Here is an 18,581-nt window from a genome sequence, read left to right as displayed (position 1 = left end):
AAAACAAAGGAGCAGATCCAGAAAGAGGAAGGCATGGGACCCAGGAGAACATAGATACGATCTGGGAGAGGAGTAGTGAAGAAATGTCCCAGGTTGACCACTGTACAGCAAGCTGAGAGAGAAACCAATCAATATAATAGGAAAAGAAAATAGGAAACTCAAGAAAGAATGTTTCAAAAGAAAAAGTGGCGCAAGAACAGCTGATATGACAGGGAAAAATGAAGAAAATATATGTAGCAAAATGTGCAAGTGAAAAAAAATGAGGCACTAATTGACTCCAGGTAAAACAAAAAGCTGTACAAGATAAGAAATAGGCCAGGCATGGTGGCTTATGCTTGTAATCCCAGCACTTTGGGAGGCCAAGGCAGGCAGATCACTTGAGGTCAGGAGTTCAAGACCAGCCTGGGCAACATGGAGAGACCCTGTCTCTACTAAAAATGCCAAAATTAGCTGGGCATGGTGGAGCATGCCTGTAGTCCCAACTACTTAGGATGCTGAGGTAGGAGAATCGCTTGAACCCAGAAGGTGGAAGTTTCAGTGAGCCAAGATCGTACCACTGCACTCCAGCCTGGGTGACAAAGCAAGACTCTGTCAAAAAAAAAAAAAAAAATTTTTTGTATTGTTGGATGATTGTTTAAGAATGAGGGAGTGTGGCCGGGCGCGGTGGCTCAAGCCTGTAATCCCAGCACTTTGGGAGGCCGAGGCGGGTGGATCACGAGGTCAGGAGATCGAGACAATCCTGGCTAACATGGTGAAACCCCGTCTCTACTAAAAATACAAAAAACTAGCTGGGCATGGTGGCGGGCGCCTGTAGTCCCAGCTACTAGGAGGCTGAGGCAGGAGAATGGCGTGAACCCGGGAGGCGGAGCTTGCAGTGAACCGAGATCGCGCCACTGCACTCCAGCCTGGGCGACACAGCGAGAATCCATCTCAAAAAAAAAAAAAGAATGAGGGAGTGATACTGACTCACAAAGGCATGAACCTGTCTGCAGGGAGGGATATTTGAATAGCATGTAATTTTATAAGTGGTCAGTTCATTGGATAATTTGTGTTATGATAACTTTTGATTACATATACAACTTTGTCATGCAAGAACATTGGTACTCAATACTCAGATAAAAAACAAATGCTGTAATAAGATGATGCACAGTCTTTTATTTTTATTATTTTATATTATTTTATTTTATTTTATTTTTGAGTCAGAGTCTTGCTCTGTCACCCAGGCTGGAGTGCCGTCGTGTGATCTCGGCTCACTGCAACCTCTGCCTCCTGCATTCAAGTTATTCTCTTGCCTCAACCTCCCGAGTAGCTGGGATTATGGGTGCCTACCACCATGCCTGGCTAATTTTTTGTATTTTCAGTAGGGATGGGATTTCACCATGCTGGCCAGGCTGGTCTCGAACTCCGGACCTCAAGTGATCTGCCCACCTCAGCCTCCCAAAGTGCTGGGATTACAGGTATGAGCCACCACACCTGGCTTATTTTTATTTTTATTTTTGAAAATGGGGTCTTGCTATGTTGTCCAAACAGGTCTTGAACTCCTGGACTTAAGCTATCCTCCTGCCTCTGCCTCCCTAAGTGCTAGGATTACAGGCATGAGCCACTACACTCAGCTCAATGCATAGTCTTTTCTAAATTTGGGCATTACTTTCTATGGATTGTCACAAATGGGATTTACTAGAGATTATATACATGTTGTTGATAAATTTTGACAGACCTTTAGCAATCAAGAGCATACTCATTTCACCAAATTTGTATGTCTTGTTTATTGTTATTTTTAAAATATTCATTAATTTGATAGTTTAAGATGGTATCTAGTTGTTTTAATTTAATATGTTTGATTGATTTATGGCTATGCATTCTAATTAGTGTTTATTAACTAGTTACTTGTGGCCCTTCCTGTATACTCTGGTTACGGTCTTTGCCCAGTTATCTATTGGGGAGAGTTTTAGTATTCGTTTCTGTTGATTTGTATAAACTCTATATAGTTAAGAGATATTAGCACTTACATTTGTTGAAGTTTTTCAGGGATTTTTCCTTTTGCTTGTATTTTATTTATACAGAAGTTTAAAATGTAAAATGTCTGTGTCATCAAATTAGGTAGTTTGTCATCATCTTCTGGAATGTAAGTCCCATGAAAGAAGGGACTGTGTCTGCCTTATTTATCAATGCCCACTACCTCATATAGTGCTGAAAAAATGTATTGAATTAATGAATGAGATCTATGTATCTTTCCCTTATTTATTTCTTCCACTACTTAAAAAATTCCCTCCAGAGACATATTCACTTTAATTTCTTCTAATTTTTACTATTGATTTTTTTTCTCTTTTTTTTGAGATAGTCTTGCTCTGTTGCCCAGGCTGGAGTGCAGTGACACAATCTCGGCTCACTGCAGGCTCCACCTCCCGGGCTCAAGCAATCCTCCCTCCTCAGCCTCCTGAGTAACTAACAGGTGTGTGTCAACATGCCTGGCTAATTTTTTTGGTAGAGACAGGATCTCACTATGTTGTCCAGGCTGGTACTTTTGATTTGCAAAAAAGTTTTAACTCTCTAATTCTTCTGAAATGTGTTTTGCATTCTAATGTTGTGGTGTCATTTGAGCCCTGTTGACTTAGGATAGGCTGCCTCATCGTTGAGAGGTATGAAACCTACAATCACCAGAAATCTGACCTGTAGATCTGGTGCAATATAGTAGAGACCTATAGACATTTACGTAGTCTTTTCAAATGCTTTTGAGAATGAGGCTAGTTATAAAAGATACATACAGGCACCCATCTTTCCTTTCTTAACATGATCAGTGAAAATGAGCTCACTGAAATATTTTCGTCAGTTATACCTACAATCTCAAAGGTTAGGCCAGGCACAGTGGCTCATGTCTGTAATCCCAGCCCTTTGGGAGGCCGAGGTGGGCAGCTTACTTGAGGTCAGGAGTTTGAGACCATCTTGGCCAACGTGGTGAAACTACATTTCTACTAAAAATACAAAAATTAGCTGGACTTGGTGGTACACACCCATAATCCCAGCTACTTGGGAGGCTGAAGCCCAAGAACAGCTTGAACCTGAGAGGCAGAGGTTGCAGTGAGCGGAGATCATGCCACTGCACTCCAGCCTGGGTGACACAGCAAGACTCCGTCTCAAAAACAAACCACAAAACAACAACAACAAAATCTCAAAGGTTAACCTATGAAAAAATGAATAATGACAATATGAAGGCATAGCAGATTACTACTTAGTTTTTTAGTTATCAAAAGTACATTAAGCTTGAATTTAAAAATGCTCTAGGATCTTATGTGCCCAAAGTCCACTTGATATAGAGGAGCTATTCTCACTTGTTAAAAACAAAACAAAACATGCAGCCTTCTTTGTGTCAGGGATTCGGGTGAATTACATTTTGTCCCCAAGTGTAGGCGGCTATCAGGAGAAACAACTGGTAAGGAATTTGGTTGGAAAATGATTTTTAATCTTCACATTACCAGTGTAAAGTTGTATACTTATTGGTGATTTCAGTTATTTTCAAAATAACTGAATCATTGGTGATGGATGAGCATCATTTTTCTGTCCATGGGAAAGTCTATGAGGAGAGTATCTACATGTGCCTTTTGGGGTAGACGCCAGAGGACATGTTCTACCATAAGTAAAAATTAGGGCCATTTTTTTACCAACAGAAAAACATTGTATTGAAAACTTCTACCAGACACCATTCACTTTTAGCTCCTTGGTAAGGACCAAGCCTCACAAATCCCAAGACCAAAATGTGCGGTTCACTCACACCAGCATGGTTTTAAGAGCAACAAATCCTAATCATTTTCATCCAAGAGAACTGGACAAAAGAAAACTTTCATTTGTAGTTTCTCCTCCCCTCACTCCTCCCCTTTAATTGATTTTACTGTTTTCGTAAGTGACCTAAGTAAGTCTCTTGATCTACCAAAAACTGCATGATTTTATTTCCTCGTGAATGTGTTTCAAAATGTGGGCATTAAGGATATCAGATATTCTGCACTACTTCTTTGAACATACAGGGGCTACTTTTTGATGACTACTTATTAATCCCATTAGAATAAAGAAGAGTGAGGAAGATTTTATTTCTCTAAAGACCATCCCTCCCCACCACCACCACCATCTTCTTGGCATTGAGACTACAGAGACTCAGTGCTTTTCTTGTCTACTGCTGGTGGGAGTATACATTCATACAACTCTTTGAAAGGAGTTTGGTAGTATGTATTAAGGTATAAAAAACTGCCTTTTCACTCACAAATTCTACTTTGAGAAAACCCTCCAAAACTAATTATCTTAAATACAGAAATATTCATCTATACAAAAATATGATCAAGGGATAATTTGTTCAAATGTGGTTATGAGTTTTAATTTTTTAAAAGGTATAATTTGTAATAGCAAGATAACAGTAGCAACAATTTAATAGCAGAGGGGAAATCATTTTAAAAGAATATTATGTATCCACTCAAAAAATATTTGGCAGCCATTTAAACAATGATTGTGAAAATTATTAAAATACACCAGAAATCTTTATGATCTAATGTGTAGTGAAAAATGCAGGATCAAATTGCGATGTGTATTAAGATTAACGTCAGAAAAATCATGTGTATGAAAAATAGGAAATGCATTAAATTCTTTTAACAGCTATGCTGAGACACAGTGACTAAGGGTGATTGCTTATATTTCTTTCTCTTCCATTGGTTTCACAGTATTTCAAAATATAATTTTGTTTGTTTGTGATGGAATCTCACAGTGTTGCCCAGGCTGGAGTGCAGTGGTGTGATCTCGGCTCACTGCAATCTCTGCATCCCGGGTTCAAGCAATTCTTCTGCCTCAGCCTCCCAAGTAGCTGGGATTACAGTTGCCCGCCACCAGGCCTGGCTAATTTTTGTATGTTTAGTGGAGACAGGATTTTGCCATGTTGGCCAGGCTGGTCTCAAACTCCTGACCTCAAGTGATCCGCCTGCCTTGGCCTCCCAAAGTACTGGGATTATAGGCATGAGCCACCGTGCCCAGCCCAATATATAATTTTTAAAAGCGGAAAACAGGCAATGTTTGAGGAAAAGAGCCATCAATATGGTTAAGATGAAAACACTCTGTTATTAAATAAAAATAGTCCCACTTTCTGCTACTTAATTAGGACTCAGTCATTCGTATGATGTTTGGGGACTCAGTCATTCGTATGTTTGGGATCTGTAGTGATTTACTAAGCAGATTCTTTGCAGTTATTGTTTCTCTTAGTTGTATATATAGTGAAAAAATGAGACACACATATCTTTCCTGATAGTGGGAACAAAAAAAGTGGGTTACTTTGATATCAGAAATATTTTGGGGTGTTTCTGTATTTCCTTTTTTTTTTTTTTTTTTGAGATGGAGTCTCACTGTGTTGCCCAGGCTGGAATGCAGTGGCGACATCTTGGCTTACTGCAAGCTCTGCCTCCTGAGTTCACACCATTCTCCTGCCTCAGCCTCCTGAGTAGCTGGGACTACAGGCGCCCACCACCATGCCCGGCTAATTTTTTTGTATTTTTAGTAGAGACGGGGTTTCACCGTGTTAGGCAGGATGGTCTTGAACTCCTGACCTTGTGATCCACCCACCTTGGCCTCTCCAAGTGGTGGGATTACAGGTGTGAGCCACTGCGCCCGGTCGTTTCTGTATTTCTTAAAACCTGACAGGCCTATAAAGAATAAGGAAAGGATTAGACAAACAGGAGTCTGTACAGATAGAAATGATTGTTACATGATCTGCCTGTTTCAGTCACCTTTAAAAGTTCGAAAGTATCAGACCTGTGGCATAGACTATGCCCTCAAACCAGCATTGTGAAACACTGGAATCATTCCAACTGTTTTAGCATTTAAGGACTTAGTTCAATTAAAAACTAAGCTGATAGTTTGAAATTCCTAGGGGAGCAGAAAAAGAATTAATAAACACAGTCTGGTCGAGTAAACCAGAAAATTGATTTCTGCTTGAATGGAATTTGGAAGCCAAGATGATTAAAATAGGTCCCAGTCTCAACTTCCTCAAAGATAAGTTTTACTTGTGGGTAACATTTTGGGAAAAATATAACATTTCAAATATAGCTTATAGATGTGCTAGATTTTTTTTTTTTTTTTTTTTTGATACAGAGTCTCTTATCACCCAGGCTGGATTTGAGTGGCAGGATCTCGGCTCACTGTAATCTCCCCTTCCCAGGTTCAAGCGATTCTCCTGACTCAGCCTCCCCAGTAGCTGGGATTACAGGTGCCCGCCACCATGCCCAGCTAATTTTTGTATTTTTAATAGAGACGGGTTTTCACCATGTTGGCCAGTCTGGTCTCGAACTCCTGAGTTCAGGTGATCTGCTCACCTCTGCCTCCCGAAGTGCTGGGATTACAAGCGTGAGCCATTGTGCCTGGCCTGTGCTAGAATTTCTAAGAAAATGATGTTTATCCTGGCAATTTTTCTTCTTAAAAAATCTGTGCTGCTTTTCCAACAGCGTTAACATCAGCCAAGTCATATATCGCCGTCCAGTTGTGAGAGTGAAGAATTTCCTGTACTTTCTTATAACAATGTATCGACTGGGAACAGGAGGGTGAATGTATTGGTTAGAATTTTTTCAGTTGTAATTGACAGAAACCTTACAAATTAGCTTAAGCAAAAAATAAAAACATAAAGGTGGGGTAGAATATACTGGTGCCTATAACCTTGGCACGTTAGGTACTGTTTTATCTTCATCTCTCTCCTACTTTTGCACAAGCTATCCCTTGAGCTAGGCAAGATGGCCGCCCCAGGGCCACACCCTGCCGGTTTAGCTAGGAATGTGAAAAGGCAGGCTCCTCTGATTGGCCAGTTAGGGTCATGTGCCTGCCCCTGGGCCAATCACTGTGATCAAGAACAGGGGATCCTCTGGTACGTCTAGGTCCCCTACCCATCTCTATGTGTGGCGTGAGGTGCTCTGCCCTGCCCACGCTGAGGGAGTGACCTTAGTTATCCAGAGACTAGAGAAAGAATGTCAGGAAGCGGGGCAACACCTACCTACTACCTGGACTGCATAAAGAGGGTGCTCTTGCTATCTTGAGTGAAAGGAATCTCCAGGAGCCAGAGGCATGAAAATAGAAAGGTGGCCTTCCAGATTTCCATTCTTCTCAATGCTCTTCATTCCTTTGGTGCTTCACTTGTCTGAAGTTGCTTCTCCTACTGTAAGCAAAGCACCTGGGAGATGTAAGAGAAGAACTTTCCAGTCCTGCTCCTGCCGGTGCTGAGGCTTTAGCCGTTTGCGTTGTCGGGGCAGCTCTCACACCTGGGGCAGCAGCCTGGGGAAGTGGGAGGAGAGGATTCAGGGCAGTTGCCAGCCCTGTCCAAGTTTGAGGTCAGAACTGCCTCAGATTTCAAACCACTGTGGGTTGCCTTCTGCTCCTGTGGCCTCCTAAGAAAACAGAGGATGAGGCAGTGAACACCTACAGCCAGTCTGAATTACCTGGGCGTCCTTGGCATGTGTGTTCCTGTGAAAGCTGCACCTTGAGGTGGGGCGGGTTTGTGATCCCTTGGTGTTACCCCTCCCGTGCGGCAGCCTAACTAGAAACCCAGACCGTCACATTTTCTCTCTTTGCAGAAATAAACAGTACCAAGGTAGACTTCAGAGGTATCGTCAATTACTAATTTTGCAAATGTGAATAAGTTTTGGCCCCTAACAGGTTTGCTTCTACCCCATCCACCAGCGTGTATGTCCCCCTTCTCTTGGGAACCTGTAGACCAGTGTTTACAGAATTCTAGAATTTCCTGAGTTGCATAGGCCCTGCCACACACCTCCTCTTGAGTGCCTCAGAGAGGTGGCTGTAGTTTTTCTCTGTACCCACCTCGACACAGGATTTTCTGTCCTCCTTGCTGAGGGGCTTTTTCTTTTCTTTTTTGAGCAGTGTATTCCCACCTATCACACACACCAAATTTGGGGAGATCATTTTTACCACCCCATGTAGTAATTTCAGTTTATGCTGCTTATTAGTTGTATTTTAATGCATGGATATATATAGATATTTAGGGTCATCATTGTTTTCTGACCCGTTCTCTTTTCAGTATATCAACTGAAAGTTGTTTGTGCTAAGATAAATGGGAGTGGATTATGTGCTCTTTCTAGATTCCCTTTAGCTTTGCGATTTTAAAGAAAAACAGCTTGGAACTAAGTACTGATACTTTCCAGCACTGAGAAGCAAGGCCAGTAACCGGCTCTGGCTCCCACAGCTGAAACGCTAAATCACTGGTTTCTAACCCCGCTGAGCCTCACTTTCTCAACTGTTAAATAGAGATATTAGCACCTCCTGCATCAGGCTGGCATGAGGATTAAATGAAAGTAGGTGTGTGAAAGAATGCTGTGAAGTAGAGATGGCCACAGGGAGGGGCAGCCCTCTGGCTCTCTGATCTGTGGGGAGCTGTCACTGAGCAGCAGTGAAGCCTGCCTGCTGAACCCATTTTGGGTCAGGGTAGAGAGGAGGCCTGGAAGACCAGCACCCAAAGGGCTTTAACCTGCCCCGGTCTGTAAACGAGAATTCAGAATGAAGGCTTGCAGAAACTGGAAATACATGGTGACATTTAGATGTTTACATCTGCCATCAAACTGTAAAAACCATTCTCATGTTCATACATGTGAAAAGCAAAAAGGTTTAACTTGAGAAAGTTGAATTTCAAGTCCCTGGGTGCATTTTTTTTGTTTGTTTTAGAAATGGGGTTTCACCATGTTGGCCAGGCTGGTCTCAAACTCCTGGCCTCAAGAGATCTACCCACCTGGGCCACCAAAAATGTTGGCATTACAGGCGTGAGCCACCGCATCCAGCCCCTCCGTGCATTTTTTGACAGGAGCCTATACAGGCATCTATGAATACACACCTCATGTTTCTTGGTCCACTTAGTCCATTCCTGCTGCTATAACAAAATACCTTAGACTGGGTAATTTATAGACCATAGAAATTTATTGTTCACAGTTCTGGAGGCCAGGAAGTCCAAGATCAAGGTTGGTGTCTGATGAGGGCCCCCTTCCTCATAGATGGCACTTCTAGCTGCATCCACACGTGGCGAAGGGCAGAAGCTTGCGCCATAAGAGGACGCAGCTAGAAAGCAGCATCCTTCCTGTCTGAGGAAGGCAGACAAGCTTCCTCAGGCCTCTTTTATAAGCACAGGAGTCCCATTCATGAGGAAGAAGCCCTAATGACCTAATCACCTCCCAAAGGCCCCACATCTTAACACTATCACAGGCGCCATTAGGTTCCAACATATGAATTTTGGGGGGACATCAACATCCAAACCATAGCAGTGCACAGAGATTCTTCACCTGGGAAACAGAATGTGTGTGCTTTCTGGAGAAAGATGATTTTTTAAAAGTAAGTTTAGCAAATTCAAGTTGGTTACTGTGGAGTCAGGTTGAGTCATACATCTCATATTAAAGGATTTGCTCCATGGTTTATTTTCCTCATGAGTTTACATGATCTCATTTGTCTTAACAAGTTAAGATCAAATTTTGTAACATACTAATGATTAAAAATCCCTTTTGCACATGAATCTGAGTGCACTCCATCGGTCTCTACCTGCTTGCCCCGTTCCCTTGCCCTCATCTCTCTGCCTCCCTGTCCACCTGTGTCCTCCCTATCTTCAAGGTGTTACTCCAGACCCCTGTTCCTGGAGCTTCCTCATACCACTTGCCTCTCCCTGTGGCCTCCCCTCGTCATAAGCCCTCCAAGTTGGTATACTCACTCATTTCATATTTAAATCTATTCTGCGACAGTTTGCTTTTTTTTTTGTTGTGGTAATGGTGGTTCCTTAATGTGTATATTGTGATTTTCACTAGATTTTTGTCCTTGTCTTCACAACTAGATTGCAGGCACCCTCAAGTCAATGATCCTAGACAAAATGTCTTTAACATCTGCTAGAATCCCTGGCCTAAATATACCTTGCACACAGCAGGTTTCAGTGAATATGTGTGGATTTGACTTTTTAAGCTTTGTTTTAATGAGGTTTGCCACATTCAACCCAGCGGCAGTCCCTAACCGCCTGAGACATTCATGGTTCAGAAAGTTGAACGGAAGAGAATTCCTACTGTTAACTTGCACGCGGATTAAGATATCCCGGCGACCACTAATCATCTGTTCTTTGGTCTTTTCTACTAATTAAATCAGCACAGTCCAGTTAACACTTTTTATTTTGTTTTTGCAGTGCAGTGAATTTGTCCCAGCAAGGTTAAAATGAATAACATCCTTCTCTCTAGGCTTGTCCTCAAGGCCCTGCCCATTTTGGCCTAGCTTTCTCAACCCAGCTTCCCACAAACCTTTCCACCATCCTCACAGGTACTTCCTTGAGGAGTTCCTCGGACCCCTTGAACCAGATGGGTTTACTCTCTGGTGTACTCTCCGTAGCATCCTGTACATCCCTTTGTGTGATACTCCCCACGTTTGTGATTTGTTTATTTATTTTTGGTAAGGTGTGCCTTCCTTGCTCGACTGTGAGCCTCATGAGCATAGGAAATCCACGCCTACCTGGTCGATAAGGACTAAGTTCTGCTGCCAGTAACAGAGACCCTAAATAACAATGTTATGAGCAAGATAGGAATTGATTTCTCTCTTGTATACAGTCTCTGCAGTAGGCAGTTTAGGGCTGGTGTGGCAACTCCACCGCATCAGACTCCTCCCACGGGCTGTTCTGCTGAGCATGGCTTCCATCCTCGTGGTCCCAGAGAGTAGGGAACAGGGGCCCAGCGGGCAGGAAGGAGTGTGGGGAAGAAACACAATATGCGCTCTCCTGAAGACTTCCCCTTGGAATTTGCATGCACTTTTCCACCTCCGTCCTATATCCCCAAGATTGGTCATGCGGCCACACCTAGCTGCCAGGGAGGCTGGGAAAGTGAATCCTTATTCTGAGTAGACACGAGCCCAGTTAAAAATTGTTCTAACACTAAGCAATAAGGAGAGAATAGCTATTAGGAGACCGTCACATACCACTGTATTCCCAGCTTTCAGCCTACGGCCTGGAGCAATGTATATTGGCTGAATAAAGACATGAGCTGAACACTGATGTATTCATGTGCTAGGGCTGCCGTAACAAAGTGCCACACACTGGGTATTTGTTGTGCCCAGTACAACAGAAATGTGTTGTCTCACAGTTCTGGAGACTGGAAGTCCCAGCCCAAGGTGTTGGCAGTGTGAGTGCTGTGAGGGACAATCTGTTCATGCCTCGTTCACAGCTCGTGGTGGCTTGCTGGCATTCCTTGGTCTTCCTGGGTTTAGAGTTCCATGCCTTTGTTTTCACATGGTGTTTTCCTTGTGAGCCTGTCTCTGTATCCAAATTTCCCCTCTTAATAAAGGACACCAGCCATACTGGATGAGGCCCCACCCTAATGACTTCAGCTTAAATAATTACATCTGCAACAACCCTATTTCCAAATCAGGTCACATGCTGAGGTACTGGGAATTCCAAATTCATAAGTCCTTAAAAACTGGGGAGAGACAGCATTCAGCATGGAAGCCACATCAACACAATGGAAATTCACAGGGCTTATGATTGGGGGGTATAGAATTCAATACCTAACAACTTGGGACAGTTTCATCTACCCTCACATTCTCTAGGAGGCATCTGGCATTTGGCTGTTCTGGGCTGCCCCAGAGTGACACATGTCTTCACTCCAGAGGAGTGGAGGGATTATATAGATTTCCCAGTCCCAGCCTCTCAGCCCTGGGGAGGAGTGTGTGCAGGCAGGGCATGTCAGGCTTACCAAAGGCCTGGAATGTTCCACAGCATGATGATCCATCAGAAGTTGGAACTGAATAAGCCAGGCTTCTTCGTGGTGTGACAGAGACCCAAGAGCTCTCCAGGAAAGTCTGAGTCTTCTGCAGCGAGATGAAAGCTCCTGGCCTTGGCGACATCTCGCAACCCACTGGGATCACACTTAACAAGACAGCCCCGTTACACCAGAGCCTGGTTTGGTGTCTGAAAGCCAGGCAGATAGCTCAGCTCTTGCTCAGTACCACTCCAGCCCCTCCTACCTCCATTTGTTCTTTTGTGGTGTTTCTGTTTGGTTCTGCCTGTATCCCTCACTAGACTCCAAACTCCTCGGAGGCCAAAGATAATATTTTATTCATCTGTGTAATAATCCTTACAGCTCCCATTGGTTAAAGTTGCCCTCAAGTAAAAGCACAATTAAACAGGGCATTTTCTAAGGGAAGAGAATGATATTCTCATCAGGAGGGTTGAGATGTAATCGTGTACCACAGCTGAGGAATAGATACTATAAAGCTTGCCTGTTGTTTCTTTTGACATCAAGTTCTAGGACTCTAGGAAGGTGACTATTCTGCTCTCCCATGGAGACAGAGTTTTTGTCCGTGGTATTCGAAAGGTTTAGCTTTGGGAAACCCACAGTTGCCAAAGCATGACCCTGACAAAAGCAAGGTTTAAGAAACGGCCCATTTGATTTGTGGAAGAGGTGCTTAGTGCTGCTTGGTGAACCCGAGGCCCCCCTTTGCACACGTATCATACACAATGTGAGACCTAAGGTCTAGATCACACTTGAGGATCCCCAGTAAAGGAGAGAGCAGAGTGCTCAGCTTTAAGGAAGAGGGCGTGGTTCAAATGTCCCTCTTGTTTTAAACACCCTCCCATTGAACTGGGTTCAGAAATGGCACATCCCGAACCATCTATCCACTCAAGCTGTCCTCAGATGGGGCAGCAGTGGGGACTCTGCTAGAGTTGTTTCCTGGCCATTGCAGGACCCAGCCATGAGCAGTCTCAGAATAGTCACGGCTTTGCCGCAACATGCCTGTGGCTTTGGAATATGAACTTGGGCTTATATCCACTTCCCTAATGCTCCCTCTTAAAGATCCCATCTGCCACATGTGGAGTAGCGTTCGGTAACTTCTTTCTGCAACACATCTTAGTCCCTTTGATTCAGATGACCAAGTCCATGCAAGGAAACTGCTGGATGGGATGGCAATGCATCACACCTCATCAGGCTTCATGCCTGGACTCCCAGGCAGCTTGAGACTAGGAAGCTTTAGAAAGCAAAGCCGCATTAGGCCTGGGGAAAACGGGCAGGTCGCTCCTTTCTTAGCCATTCTGCAGATGGCCGCCATAGGTGTGGAATCAGTGGTAGCACACCCAGCATCATCTCTTGCCCCAGCTACTCATCTGGCTTCAGAGCACTGTGTTATTATAGCCAAACTGAGAGGTTCCTGCACAAACTGTTCCTGTGCAGATATTCTTGGCATTTTGCTTCTTTGTGTTTCTTACGGCTTAGATTTATTCAATGTGAGTGCAGAATTCACACCAAACAGAGAGCCTCACCCTGACAGCAACCTCTGTCACACGTATATACATCAGTTTGAAAATACGACTGTTGTCATCTCTGTGCCATGAGTTGTAAAATGATGAGGTGCATCTATCTCTTGATGATCAGATGTGTGCTTGGCTGATAATAACAGACTCCATTCATGGTGGAGTAATTGAGAATGGCAGCCCTGATTACATGGCTGTGCCACCTGCCAGAAAGAATGGGAAAGTCTTGCTTTAAATCCTGTGGAAGGGCCGGGTGCAGTGGCTCACGCCTGTAATCCCAGAACTTTGAGAGGCCGAGGTGGGCAGATCATGAGGTCAGGAGTTTGAGACCAGCCTGGCCAATATGGTGAAACCCCGTCTCTACTAAAAATATAAACATTAGCCAGGCTTGGTGGCACGCACCTGTAGTCCCAGCTACTTGAGAGGCTGATGCAGAAGAATCGCTTGAACCCGGGAAGCGGAGCTTGCAGTGAGCTGAGATGGCATGACTGCACTCCAGCCTGGGTGACAGAGTGAGACTGTCTCAAAAAAAAAAAAAAAAAAAAAAAAAACAACTGTGGAGGGTCTGCAGCGCAGTGCTTATTCTGCAAAATCTGAGGCGCTCATTCGTGGCCAGCCTTACCTGTTATAAGGATCTTACAGATACATGTCCCTGTTATGACCTTACTGCTGGCTCTCTCCTCTCCTCTCCCCTCCCTTCCCTTCCCCTATCCCCTCCCCTCCTCCTTCCCCTCCCCTTTTCTTTCTTTCTTTTCTTTTTTCTTTTCTTGGGCCTCATTCTGTTTCCCAGGCTGGAGTGCAGTGGCGTGATCATGGCTCACTGCAGCCTTGACCTCTGCGGCTGAGGTGACCCTCTCACCTCAGCCTCCCAAGTAGCTGGGACCACAGGAACACACCACCACGACTGGCTAATTTTTATATTTTTTACAGACAAGGTCTCACCATGTTGCCCAGGCTGGTCTTGAACTCCTGACCTCAAGTGATCCACCAGCCTTGGCCTCCCAAAGTGCTGGGATTATAGGCATGAGCCACCATGCCTGGCCTCTTTTTTTCTTTACCTAATTTCCATAGTCATTTATCTGTACGTTATCTTTTTTTCTTGTTTCAGGAGTACTTGTGTTCATTGTAGAAAAATTAGAAAATGCATATAAGCAAAAAAAGATTTTTGTTTCCTTTTTGTTCAACACACCACTACCCCAAGAAGCTACTGTTTATGAACATTCTGAGATAATTTCATTCCAAGTATTTTTATGCACATTTGTTCAGCTTGCATTTTTGACTTAATGACATTTGGGAGTAGTTGTTATGTCTATAAAAACTCATCAACATTGGACTGCTGGATGGAAGCATTGTAATTTATTTAACCAGGCACATATCATCCATGATTTAGTTTATTTCCCAGTTTTCACTTTTGGAAACAATGTTCCAGTCTTTGTGGCTAAATATTTGCACGCATTCTCAATTGTTTTCTTAGGGTGAATGCCTACAACTGGAATTGCTGGGTCAAAATAATAAATATACGTTGTCTTAAACTCCATTTTGTGAAAACTTGAAAAATATATATAACTTAGAATACTGTATTGAAACCTCATATACCTAGTCAACAATTCCACAATGTTCAGCTTTAGGCCAGTGTTTTGGGCTACTACTCCCACCTGCTTCCCCTAACTCCTGCATTATTTAGAAACAGATCCAAGACATCATGCTAGAAAAACACTTATTTCTGTTTTTTTGCCCTGTCCCACCCCGGAGGCAAGGAACATTAGCTATTTGAAAATGGAGGGGGAAAAGAAGTGAATTACTAGGGGGAAAAAACGATGAACATCATGTTAGCATTATCCAGTGTGGTGTTTGGGCTATTCCCATTTTCCCTGCCACATTCTAGACTCAAGACTCATCATTTGTCTCCCTGGTTTCCTGCAACAACCAATAACCATTCTCCTGTCTTCTTTCTCTCTCTCTGGATAGGCGTATATGTTTTTAAGCTGTTTCATATCTTCCCAGATTGCACTCTGGAAAGGCTGAGCGAATTCATGCTTCTGCCAGCATCATAAGGAGTGCTCGTGCTGGTTGTTAAAGCTCTGGCTTCCTTCTTTCCCTCTCGCCTTCCTTCCTCCCTCCCTCCCTCCCTTCCCTTCCTTCTTCCCTTCTTTCTTTCCTTCCTTTTCTTTCTCCCTTTCTTCCTTCCTCTCTCTCTCTTCTTTATTAACCTTTTTAAAATTTTTAGAACCCCTTCTCCTCACTCCGTGGGGGGAAAAAAAAGGAAGTTTGTTTTTTAAATTAGAATGTATGTGGTTATAAATGAGGTGAAAGCCCTCCTTCCTCGAAGTTTGCTCATTAAATGTTTGTATATCCTCTTTATGAATTGGCTGTTGCTAATTTTGCTACTGGAGTGATTGTCTTTTTAAAATTGTGTTCACCTATTTATGTTAATCTCATAGCATTGTGCTTATATCAGTGAATTGCTATGAATCTTTTTTGGACTAAGATAACATATATGATATTTATATGAAAGAATGAGCATTGTTATAAAGCTAACAGCTTAGAGCAGCAAGTCACCTTTAACAGTCAGAGGGACAAGTAGGGCATGAGGCATGCATGCTGCTGTGAGGGGACGAGGGGACCTGAGTGTGGGCTGGGAGCCCAGGGGCATCAGGGATGCTGGCAGGGACAAGGGAGGCAGGTGCTGCTCACCTAACCCTCCTTCACTCCTCACCGTTGTGCACAAGGGAGGTGAGGCAGGAGTTACTCCCGCTTCACAGCGACTTGTCCCAGCTCATACCCTGAATGAGATCTTTTGAGACCAAACATGGGATTTTTCTACTATATCATATTGATTCATATGTTTATTTGTAGAAGGCAAATAAAGCATTAAAATATATCAAATATTAGTATAATAATAATGAAGCAATTTTTTAAATGTTCAATAGCATGAAGGCCCTGGTCCAGGTGATTATAATGTGAAAATACCTCCAACAAGCTCTGTCACTTCTTGTTTTCAATCCAGAGTCCCTCGATTCTTGCCCAGCCGTTCAGTAAGTATTTGGAAAGACAGACCACCCCCCGCCCCCAGGGGCATGGTTATGGTGGTAGGTTTTCTGTTCCTGTGTGTGTGGGAGGTGCGGGCTGGTGGTGAGATGGGGGAATGATCATGTGTATACAGTTCTGGTACATACAGTTGCCTGTCAAGGCAATCAGAAGTGAAATGCTCAAATACCTGGACATTTTCAACCAACTTCAGATTCAGAGTGACTCCAGGCCCCAAATCTGTGGCTGAATTATGGGGCCACTTGGAAGCAGCACATTAATTAGCCATCAATGTTACCAACTAGATGCTTTGTTGGGGGTGCCTGCAGTGGCTGCCTCCTGCCAGCCAGAATGGCTATTCTGTGTGTGTGTGGCTTCTGGGAGCCCAAGGAAGCAAAATTTGAAGCAGAAACATGTTTATTGAACCGAATGGGACCATTAAGGCATTAGTGATCACCCAATCCCCAGAGACTCAGGACAGACAGGGAAGAGGCTCAGGTCCATGGAGAGATACAAAGAACGTGGATCTTGGGAGCATGCAGGACGACTCCAAACCTAGAGAAGACCAGGAAAGATTATAAAAGCGTAATGTGAAGTTTACCAACAGTGGATTTTTTTTTTTTTTTAATGTCAAAAGAGTTTTAATTCCCATAGCTTTGTTGCTTTCAGTCTGCAACTCGGTCTGAAAGTCCCCAAGACTTGCTGGTATGTAAACTCATTTGAGGTGGCTGGGGAGACAGAAATACAAATTCTGCCTGTAAGAAAACGGGCCCACCCAGGGGGAATCAAGGGACTAGGAGGAGAAGTTGGAGTGGTAGGTAGGAGAGGACTAGTGCTGCCACTGCCTGGGCTGCAAATCACCTCCTCTAGCCCTACCTAGCCCATGTCCCAGGCCATGGCCTTCAGAATCTCTGCCCCAGAGCTGCTGGGCAGCAGAGTAAGGTAGCACAGCCTTTATCTAGATTGATAATGGGGAGGCTCTGCCAGTGAAATTGTAGACAGACCGACAGCAGGGGGCTGGGGGATCCACACACCTTAGTGGCATCACCATGATCCAGAAACATGTTTGTCAGAGCCCACGGGATCGGGCATTCTCAGGAACACTGAGTCATGCTAACCAAACTCCCAGGCAACTGAGCAAGAAGCCAGAAGAGGTGGTGTTAACTTCTAAGCATTCACCATACGGGCCTGGTGACTGGAGCACTGATTGGTAGAGTCTCTCCCTTATAGAAAATTTTCATGGAAGCTGAAGACAACCAGAAGGTTGTTGGTGGCAGTGAAATCAGGGGAGGGGAACTGAGCTTGATGTTCTCAAGGTGGCTGAACCCCAACCAACAGCCTCCCAAGGGGTGGCCTTGTGGGGGTGCAGGCCCCCTGAACCTTCTGTTCTCTGCCCTGGCCTCCCAGGACTCCACGTGCACGTTGCACCCTCATTAATAGCACTAATAAAGGCTTCAGCTTCCTTTGACGTTTGGCCAGGACTTGATTAGATTTCCAGGCTGCTCCTCTGCTTTTGGCAAGGGAAACATCCTGTCATTTAAAGCGGTTTCTGCAGGCAGCTGATCTCATGTGCTCTGGACTGACTGCTCTGCTCCACTCTCACTGTCTCCTGAAGAGATAAGAAACTGCAGGGCAGGGTAGAAATGACAAGTAGGTGATAATAGTAGAGAATAATAGTGGTGGTAGCTAACTGCTGGCCTGTCCAAGTCTCTTTGTCTTAGAGAGGCGCCAGTGAGCCTCATAGCCCCTTAGAGGCAGGTACTCTATGCTGTTTGATGGGCAAGGTGTGGGAAGCCCATGCCCAGGGTCCCATTGAGCCGTTGGTGGTGGGACTAGGACTGGAACTCAGGCTTGTTGGGCTCTAAAACCCTTGATCTTAATCATTACACTGGTGTCTCAAATGCCTTCAAGAATATGTGCATGTGCCCCCAGCATGGGAGACATCGACCTAAGAAATTGAAGTCTTAGGCCAGGCGCGGTGGCTCATGCCTGTAATCCCAGCACTTTGGGAGGCCGAGGTGGGCAGATCACGAGGTCAGGAGATTGAGACCATCCTGGCTAACATGGTGAAACCCCGTCTCTACTAAAAATGCAAAAAATTAGCCGGGCGTGGCGGCGGGCGCCTGTAGTCCCAGCTACTTGGGAGGCTGAGGCAGGAGAATGGCGGGAACCCAGGAGGCGGAGCTTGCAGTGAGCTGAGATCGTTCCACTGCACTCCAGCCTGGGCAACTGAGCGAGACTCTGTCTCAAAAAAAAAAAAAAAAAAAAAAAA

General features: G+C 44.2%; 1 protein-coding gene across 1 annotated transcript in view; it reads left to right on the top strand.

Moving 5' to 3' along the window:
• The window catches only part of STPG4 (sperm-tail PG-rich repeat containing 4), a 59,517-nt gene that overhangs the window by 39,471 nt on the left and 1,465 nt on the right, over positions 1 to 18,581 (top strand). Inside the window, exon 6 of the mRNA XM_025405640.1 lies at positions 16,213 to 16,317. Within this exon, the coding sequence (XP_025261425.1) occupies positions 16,213 to 16,317 (105 nt within the window). The remainder of the gene's footprint in view (positions 1 to 16,212; positions 16,318 to 18,581) is intronic.

Source organism: Theropithecus gelada, chromosome 13 (assembly GCF_003255815.1).
Source record: "Theropithecus gelada isolate Dixy chromosome 13, Tgel_1.0, whole genome shotgun sequence".
NCBI lineage: Eukaryota > Metazoa > Chordata > Mammalia > Primates > Cercopithecidae > Theropithecus > Theropithecus gelada.
Note: the sequence above shows the minus strand (reverse complement) of the source record. Positions and strands in the feature narration are given on the sequence as shown.